Below are 9,517 nucleotides of genomic sequence, written 5' to 3' on the forward strand. Positions count from 1 at the left end.
AGGTCTGGGCCTCTTTGCTTAGGCTGCTGCCCCCGCGACCCGGCCCCGGATAAAGCGGATGAAGATGGATGGATGGATGGACATGTATACAATCTACATGAACCTCTTGATTACTCTCAACAACTCAAATATATTTATTATCTCCTACTACTATCTCTGCTCAACATACAAAAAGCGTCTTACTTACACTGTAAGTAGGAAACTTAGTTTATATATAAAACTGGTATATAAACTTTCTATATACTAAATATACAGTCTCACAACAGACAGACTCCATTTCTCCGATCAACCCTGCTGTCTTTCTTACTTGTGAATCGTCTCTTTGCAAGAAGTTTCTCTGTCGTCCCATTGAGCACAAGGACCTGGAGGTAATATTCCTGACTGGAGTCTAGACCTGCCACTGTTGCCCGGCCCCGGGTGGTGGTCAACATGAGCTCTGGCTGTGGCACCTCTGGAAAAAACAAGCATTTGGGGTGACTAATCTTTCTATATATGTAAAGCGAATTACATAAAAACACATCACTGTGTGACATTAAAGATAGAGTTTGCATAACTTGGATTATGCTTGAATTCAACAGGAAACATAATAGAAACCGGCAACTATTTGTGCATGTTTCTGGAGATAAATAGTCATTAATGAATTAAAATTGTGATGTATTAACTTAGAAAGTTCATATACAAATTACTGATTTCAAATTTTAGAAACATGTGAGCTCAAAAACTTACCAGCTCTGCAATTTTGACATTACTCCTTTGTTTGCCTTCGTAAGTCAAAACTTTGACTTCTTATGTATAATTCTGACATAAGAGGTCAACATTTTTACTTCTATATTATATTTTATATAATATAATTTACTGGATCATGCAAAACTAGGCAGTATATTTTTATTGCTGAAGTTATAAAGTAAGCAAAAAATCAGTGAACAAAACTTCATACCACTGCCATATTTTTCTAGAACAAAACCCAAAAAAGACCAGGACTAAATCTTAACAAGGGTCTTTTGAACAACCAACAGTTCCTACTTTTTCTTCATCTGATCTAAAAAATTCCAGATACCTGTTGAACGTCTGGGCACTTCTTTGTAATGACTTTGCCAGAATTGGACAGCCTTACCTCTTTAATCCTGTCAGCACCACCTTTTCATTCTCTTACTGGCATCCTACAACTTTAAACACATTACAAAAGTGCTGCATTAACTTCTTCTTTTAAGTTCATCTCTGTCTCTCTCTTAGACCTGCCTAGACTTAGCTGCGCTGTGTGGAATGGGAGCTAAAATGCCGACAAAGAGAAAACAATGCTTAGGAAAAATCACAGATGTGGAGATAGAGGGGAGGAGAATGGGCTGTATTTTTATCCAAATTATGACCTGCAAAGCAAGAGAGCTCGCAGTCTGGATGGCAAAAGAATACTTTACAAACCCATTTTTAAGCAGTTTCAAACTAGACGGGATGTGTGGTATAATAAAAGCTTATGAATAAACTTCATGATGTTTATTATGTCATTAAAAACTTATAATTATTATACATTTGAGACACTTGGGAGAGAGTGTACTGCTGGAAACCATAGGAAAATGTTACATAGCATTTTCAGGATTGAGTGTGTTCCTGTTGCTTCCCAAACACAACCTTACTTGATGTGCAAAACGGTGTTGGAACATTTATCAGAGAAGCAAAAACTTCACACACCAGATGTGCATCATTATACTAAAATACCTCTGCACAATAATACAGGACAAATCTCTTATTAAATCAATCAAGTGGCAGTGCCTGTTCGTTGACAGTAGAGCCCAACCAACATATCGGCCAATATGATGAATCAGCATTTACAGTGGCTGATAAATAAAAATCAAAGAAAGGACAGAAGAAACACCATTCAGCCATGTTACGAGTTTTGATGTTGTACCGTTTGTCTACCAGAGGATACTCTTCAACTTCCTGTTGGCAACACGCATTGCCAACACAACCCAAACGTAAATGAACAATCCACGAGTTGTAGGAGTAAAAGAACCGTATTTGTAACTGTACTGTTATCTTAGTGAGTACTTACATGAGTTAGGGAAATCTGTTTACGTTTTGTGTGGCTGGAAAAAAAAATCTCATAATATATTGTTAAATCACCAAATATTGGTATTGGTCTTAAAAATGCTATTTTGGTGTTTGTTCTCTTCTTTTAGAAAATCCTATCAAGTGATATTCTTAATCCTCCCAAACCTTGATGACCAGTGGGTACCACCTGTGAACGCTACCAAGGTTGTTGTTTTTCTTATTTTTCCTACTCTGATGACAACATGTGATTTCAGCCTAAGACCTGATTCATACTTTCAATTTCATGCCAAGGCTTTTAAATAGACTTTGTAGGTATATCAAATTGGAGGAGCTCCTAACTCTGCTGTCAGAGTACTTTCTTCACAGCTGCAGAACTCTCACCTGAAATCGGTCTCACTCTGACCTTGTAACCCTGAACAGGTCCATCAGCCTCCTTCCACTTCATCTGCAGTCTGTCTTCAGACAGGACCGTCAGCTTAAGACGACCTTGACAGAGACAAAGAGAAGAATAAAAAATATCTGGCTTTAAAATGTTTAGCGCATTTTTCTGGTTAAAGACTTGGGTCAAGGGAAAAAGTTGACATGACATTTGCAGACTTTTCAAAGATCAAAGACACAAGCAGTGAAACTTTCTTCAATCTTCCCATTCTCTCACTTCCTTCTCAACACATCAAATTCATCTCTTGTTCTGACTTCATCTACATAATTTCCAGCAGAGTTTTCCCCAACAAGCAGTGTCTTTCATGTTTCCATCATGCATCCATCAAAGCATGCCCTGTCCTCCCATCTAGCATAGAAACAGGAACAGGACGCCAGTTGGAGACTGCAGGTTCAAAGGTCGTGTCAGAGGACTGTCACAAAGTTACACTGTGACAGGGTTTTGTATTTACTACGCAGTGGGGTTATAGATGGAGAGGAAGATGGGGAAGGAGGGGAGGGGATGCAAAACGGAAGTAAAGAAGACATGAACAGCATGAATTACAGAACTTTATAACTTATGTGAACACATGACCCTCAGCACTCAACAGATCCTTTCCTGACTAGCAAGCATCCATGTGTCTATGTAAAGGCCTCTGTCTGCGACTGTGTACTGGGCCCAGGGGCCACTGGGGGGTCTTCATCTACATGTGTGTCTGGCAGGGAATCACATAGGGACTGACGGGAATTTAGAAAGACAGGGTCACGGTCTAACAGATCCACTAAGAACAACAACTTTTCCAGACAGACAGGCAGTTATGGAGCCAAATACAGTATCTGTATTGTGCTCTAAGATTTGTGGGCTAAGAACAGCTGGATTTGCCCACCATTTCCAGTTCAACACTCAAAATATAATAAGTTCCTTGAGACTTGCAGATTGTTTCTTTTATGGGATGTAGTATTAAGTAACAATGAAGTAAATATGGAAACTAGCAAAGTCTCAAAAATACCTCAAAGTAATTGGTTTGTCCTTATATGTTCATTTTGACATGGTGAGTTGTTCATTATCAAACTAAATACACACATTCAGCATAATAAAAACTGTGCTATAGAGAAACACAGTCTTTGGATGATTATGACTAATATGGTTACATTAGTTCAGTTCATTTGGTTTTGGGAGTGGTTTCCAGAGAAAAAGACCTAGCTATCTTTCTCTTCATAGCAAATGCGTTTTGATGCTTGAATTCAAATAAAATCATTGACCCGATAATTTGTATGCTGACAGTACCAATTAAAAAAGGTTCTGCCATCCGTGCCTAGCTGATTTTTCTTGTCACTGTGTGGATACACAATGACAGTGACACACAGAAAGCCTCAAAAGCACTGACATCAAATGCATAGAACGTTGGAATAACTGTATGTATAAATGTGGGTAAATGCTACAGAACACAAAGTAGATACATTATGCCAAAGTTTGTGGGTACAAGACATTTATGTGCAAAAGCTACACAGCAGATCATCAAGACATTAATGCGACTTCACTATTAGCTTGCTTGGTAAGAGTCAAATGATTATTAGATATATGTGTATACCTTGGCCATGGACAGCAGCAGACAGCAGCAGGACACTGAGCAGGAAAAATGGCATTAGCCAGGAAGATGACAATGGTGTAGCAAGGAGGTGAGGAGACATGAGTGGAGTCTAGAAATATAAAAGATAACGCTGTCAGTATTATTTCATTTATGTATGCTCTTATTTTTACATACACACACACAAACACACACACACACACACATGTCATTAGGTACACATGTTTGACTGACTTTTGATGGAAATATCTAACCTGCCCAATAAGCTGGCAGCAAACCAGGCATCAGAATGATAAAGAAAGGTGATTTAAGTGACTTTAAACATGGCACAGTTGTTGGGTTTACAGAGAATGGTTTGAAAAGAGAAAATAACCAGTGAGCAGCAGTTCTTTGGGTAAAAAAGGAAACAGTAACTCATAAAGTCGATTTTTACAACCAGGGCATGCAGAAGAGCATCCCTAAATGTACATGTCGAACCTTGAAGCAGATGTTCTACAGCAGCAGAAGACCACACACAGTGCGGTTTCTGCTTCAGCTAAGAACAGGTAAGAGGAAGAATTCAGACAGCACTAGATAATCTATGATAAATGGACTGTTCTTATATAGAGTTCTTCTATGCTCTTTGAGCACTCAAAGCACTTTATGCAACTTCCTTCATTCCCACAGTCACACACATTCATACACCGATAAACACATCAGACAGCAGCTTGTTCAGTATCTTGCCCAAGGATAGTCTGTATGCAGTCTGGAACAGCCAGGGACCAAACCACCAAACTCCTGATTATTAGATGACCTGCTCGACCTTCTGAACATGTAAAAAAAAAAACAAAACAAAAAAAACATGAATTTTTCATGATGGTGTGTTTTTGAGTTCAATTATTTCAGCTTTTCAGATTTTTTTTTTAATTTTCAGCTTTTCAGATATAAGATTTGTGGATCAGATTAGAATTTATAAATCAAACAAATGAATCAGTCATAAATCCTATTCTACATTTGTATTGCTCATTTAAAATATATATTTCTACTTTGGAATACCTTTCATATCAACATAATGGGGAAAAAAGCTGTTAAAAACCAGGTAGTTTTCCCATGGAAATTTTTATGTCTGACTCAGACTACAGATGTGCCTGATTTTGTCCAATTACAGACCTCAACACAGCTAATGATACACCAGGCTATAATATTAACAAACGTGCAGCCCTTGAAGAGGCCGTAAACCTACCATGCTTCTGTGTGAGACCCATTAACACTTTACACAACATCCATTAAACACCTTCAAATAATTCTAGATCCCAGGACTGAACTTATTTCATATATATCAAATGTTGTGTTTTTTACACTCCAAAGAGGGAACATTATTTGGAGTCTTGGAATCTTCTAAGAACAATAATTTCTTGCTCAAAGCTAAAAGACCAAACTCATTTTTTTAAAATCCCACTTCCATAAAAAAAAGAAAAGTTCAGACACCATGTAAATCACAAAGAATTTAAAGAGTTTAAAGCCTTTAATCAAAATAGCCAAATTAGTTTTGATTAAAAATGTTAAATTGATACTTTTCAGTTTTTTTGATTTTTAAAAAATCTGTCCTCATTTCAATTTGGTGCCAGCAGCACATTTAAAAAATGTGGTGAGGTAGCAACAGAAAACAAAACAACCTAAAACTGAGAGAACAGTTACAACCAGCTAGGCAATCAGCAGCATGTCACATGCATGATTTGCTCTAAAAAGCCCTCTCAATGAGTCTTTTATATGTAAAGGAGAGGTTTAAGAATATTGCTCAGGATCAAACTGCAAAGAGTTTAGGAATTTCAGCATCTGCTTTTTTTGTTCCCCAAAAATATTACTAGAATTTTTAATTTTGAAAACCCCTGTAAAACTGTAGGAAGATGATCTTTAGAAAACAAGGACGAAAGGAATGTCATTTGTTCTTTGTGAATAAGAACACTGTTCAACAAACACAGGCTGAACAAAGACACAGTTAATACAGCTGGAGTTCACAGACCTTCCAGCTCGTGGCCGGGTATGACAGAAGTAAGTTATCCACGGCTAACTGGTGAAGTGTGACATGGAAACACAAGTAGAGATAAGGAGAAATATCAACACACATACAGAGACCCAAAGATACTGATTTCACTGTAATAATTTATATTAACAATAATTTGACATACAGTACTGTGAAAAAGTATTTGCCCACCCCCTGATCCCTTTTTGTTGTTGTTGCATTTTTCATACTTTAAACCCCAGATCATCAAACTACCACCACCATGTTTGACTGCTGGTGTGATGTACCTTTTATGAAATGTTATGTTAGTTTCACATCTGATGTATGGGATGGAAAGCTGGTGGCAAATACTTCTTCACAGTGCTGAACACTCATTGTTAGCATTTTAGACTTATTTTAATGGATTCCTGTCTGAACTTTCTTGCCTGTCTCAAGCACAACAGGCAACCATTAGAAGAGAGTTTAACCCTCATCCTACCAACATATTTACCATGCATGGATTAGTTATATAGTTATTGTCATCTAAAAAAATTATTAATTCAAATTAATTAAAAATGAATATGCATATTTTATATAAAACAAGAATCTGTACTTTTCTTTATAACAACTTGCATCTTTTATCCAAAATGTAATTCATGTTACTTAAAAGCTTATTTATCATCTTTTGAGTGTGGAATCACTTAGTTTTCAATCATTTTAAATAAACATTATTTCTGTTGTATTTATATGATGAAACCAATCAGGCTTCAGATAAACACACAACCAGCCAACCCAGAGAAACAATCTCTACCATGTCCTGGGTCTGCCCTGGGTCTGCCTTCTAGAAAAGTTCTCACCTAAGAGGTGGTTAGGATCCCTGAACTCACGTCAACGGCCTTCTTTGGATGTGGAGGCATGGCGGCTGCACTCTAAGTGCCTCCCTAATGACTCAGCTTCTCATCCTGCCTCTGAGGGAGAGCCTAGACATGATTCAGAGGGAACCCATTTCTGCTTTTATTTCATTTTTCCGTCACTATCCAGAGCTCGCGACCACAGGTGATGGTTGGGACGTAGATTGAACTATAAAGACCAGTGTACCAGTAGCAGTACACCAAGCCGTAGAAAACCAAGATGATATCCTGAGATCACTGAACCCTCCACGCCCCCCTTACCTTGGCTGTGCCTAGAAAATCTGTGCATAAATATCATGAAATGAATCAGTGATAAAGGGCAGTCTTGTCTGCTCAGCCTGACTTTCTGCAGGCGCTGCAAAGAAACAAATTACTATGATTGTGCAGGAAGCAGAAATGACTAGAGATAACTAAAGTTAATTTAGTTGCCACTCAGACTGGGGATTGTCATGCAGCGGTATGAGCTCTGCTTTTAATGTGTGGTATGACTACGTCCATGCCACTTTACTAAGAACTAATTGACTGACAAAGAAAGAAAATACATTTGATATATGACAAAACAAATTTACCTCTGGGGTCTGCACGGGCCCCTGACAGTACGATGAGGGTTAAAAGACATTTCCAACATGCCTACCTGATGTAATCATGTGAAGTATGTGATGGAACTACATTGGGGGTTTTTGTATAGTTTTCTCATGTTTCACATGTGCCTGCTTGCCTGAATGTTGCAAAGTCAGTGCTTGAGTGGCACATTGTGCACTTATTGATGTGCCTGTCAGACAGAGAGCAAAGGAGTAGTAATGTTATGCAGTTCCTGTGAAAGTCCTTTAGTTTTGCTTTGAACTCATTTTTCTTGAATGAATCCAAAGCCACACGCGTATTCTACAAATTATTTTTACTTAATAATAAGACAAGAAATCATTGCACTGGTGTTAAAGACATAAAAGGAAATATTCAATCTAAAAGACTGGATTAATACAGGGTATACAGTCACTCATTTCTGGATGCCTTTATTGCCCTTGGAGTGACCTCACCAGGAAAAAATGACACCATCATGAAATAGCTTGAACTCCAGCTAACTGTTAGGTACCAAGGTGGCAACACTTGACCCTGGATATCAAATTTCAGTGTCAGAAGGTTTTAAGACAGCTGGTAAGAGCTATGAGGTAAATACACCTGGAAACAACAAGTCAGCAATTTAAATTATGGAACATGCTTTTGACGCACTTAGTAGAAACACGCTAATAACCACCGGATATAAAACTGTAAGCTTGTTGAATATAATTTAAAAAACGCTAAATATATTTTTAACTTACATCGAATTAAATACTAACAACTATTTTAATGTACACACCTTTTACAAAAATGTTAAGTAAGTGAATTCTTTAAAGTTGTTAAGAAATTAGCTGCTGGAGGAAGCTGTTTTGACGCAATATAGCACGCCAATAACTGCGTAGATATAACTAAAATAAAGGTGTGTTTCATGTTTAAATGACTGATAATTAAATACTGATACTTGTTTTTAATGTACACATAACTCGCACAGTGCAACACGTTAACTGGTGTCAAGCACCACAAAAGTAGCACAAGTTTGCTTTTTGTGTGGTAGGTGTCTCGCAGGTCCCGGTGTTTGTTTGGGTTTTTTTCACAGCAGCTTGAAACAATGCACTGCATCGTAAGTACAGGCTACAGTAGGTCATTCATCTAACACCTCGGAATGAATAAAAAGAACACCATCACAAACGCACTTGGCCGTTTTCTAACACGGTCGTTCTCAGAGCGGCCAGGTGAGCTCTTACCTGCGGTTCGTTGAGTCCAGTTTATTCCGCACTGCATTCCAGAGGCGGGGATGTCAACATGCGCAGGTTTTCTGCTCCACTCTGAAGCCTGCTTCCTCTCAACAGGTCGTATCTGAACGTTTCAGGGTGAAATCTGAGAAGCAAGGCCCTCCTGCTGCTCCGGCATGGGCGTGGCACTCAGAAGAATGCTGTAAAATCCTCCCCACAGTAGGAGACACTTTTACAACCATACGTTTGAGCCATCCTATGTAACGTACAGTGAAATATTACCCCGCTTGACCGCATACAGTTCTGCTATATAATACCATGTGCTCTACTGTGACTGCCATATTGCAAAGTTAAACACACAGTGCGCTTAATCAACGGCGAGTACACTCTTATATTCCCATCCCTTAGTGCATGAATAATTAGTGCATTAATAATTTCCAACAGATGTGTTGGAACACGACTTTATTCTTGAGTCTAGTCCGGTATCCAACTCCCAGGTTGGAAGTCAAAGAGTTTACTTGTGTCGTTTCAGTACAGCGCAGTGCAACGGACACAATTTAGATACACACACACACACACACACACTGATACATTTGCAGTACAGAGGAAAAAATAATAGATTTCAGTGGGTTTTTTTTACTTTTAGATTCGACCAACACTCAGTGACACCTAAATATGAAGTGTAGATACACCAGTGAAGTGTAGATTCAGATGCACTGCAATGAACATGGACTCGTAACTTGTGAGTGTACAATTAGGTCCATAGTAAGTACTGACATAAAGTTT

At 38.3% G+C, this 9,517-nt stretch overlaps 1 protein-coding gene across 5 annotated transcripts in view; it reads right to left on the reverse strand.

The window, feature by feature from the left end:
- LOC146494890 (collagen alpha-1(XX) chain-like) overlaps positions 1-9,057 on the reverse strand; it is a 40,714-nt gene extending 31,657 nt beyond the window's left edge. The window contains exons 1-4 of one of the 5 annotated variants that reach the window (XM_085145629.1): positions 6,055-6,603; positions 4,056-4,164; positions 2,428-2,532; positions 308-451 (exon numbers count right to left, since the gene is read on the reverse strand). In XM_085145629.1, coding sequence (XP_085001755.1) covers positions 308-451; positions 2,428-2,532; positions 4,056-4,164; positions 6,055-6,159 — 463 coding nt within the window. In that variant the 5' untranslated portion in view covers positions 6,160-6,603. Of the gene's footprint in view, positions 1-307; positions 452-2,427; positions 2,533-4,055; positions 4,165-6,054; positions 6,604-8,743 lie in introns of those variants that run through there. The other 4 variants (XM_085145630.1, XM_085145628.1, XM_085145631.1 and 1 more) reach the window with 4 other exon arrangements.
- Positions 9,058-9,517: the final 460 nt, after the last annotated feature.

The sequence above is a fragment of the Neolamprologus multifasciatus genome, chromosome 20 (genome assembly GCF_963576455.1).
Source record: "Neolamprologus multifasciatus chromosome 20, fNeoMul1.2, whole genome shotgun sequence".
In the NCBI taxonomy this organism is placed as follows: domain Eukaryota; kingdom Metazoa; phylum Chordata; class Actinopteri; order Cichliformes; family Cichlidae; genus Neolamprologus; species Neolamprologus multifasciatus.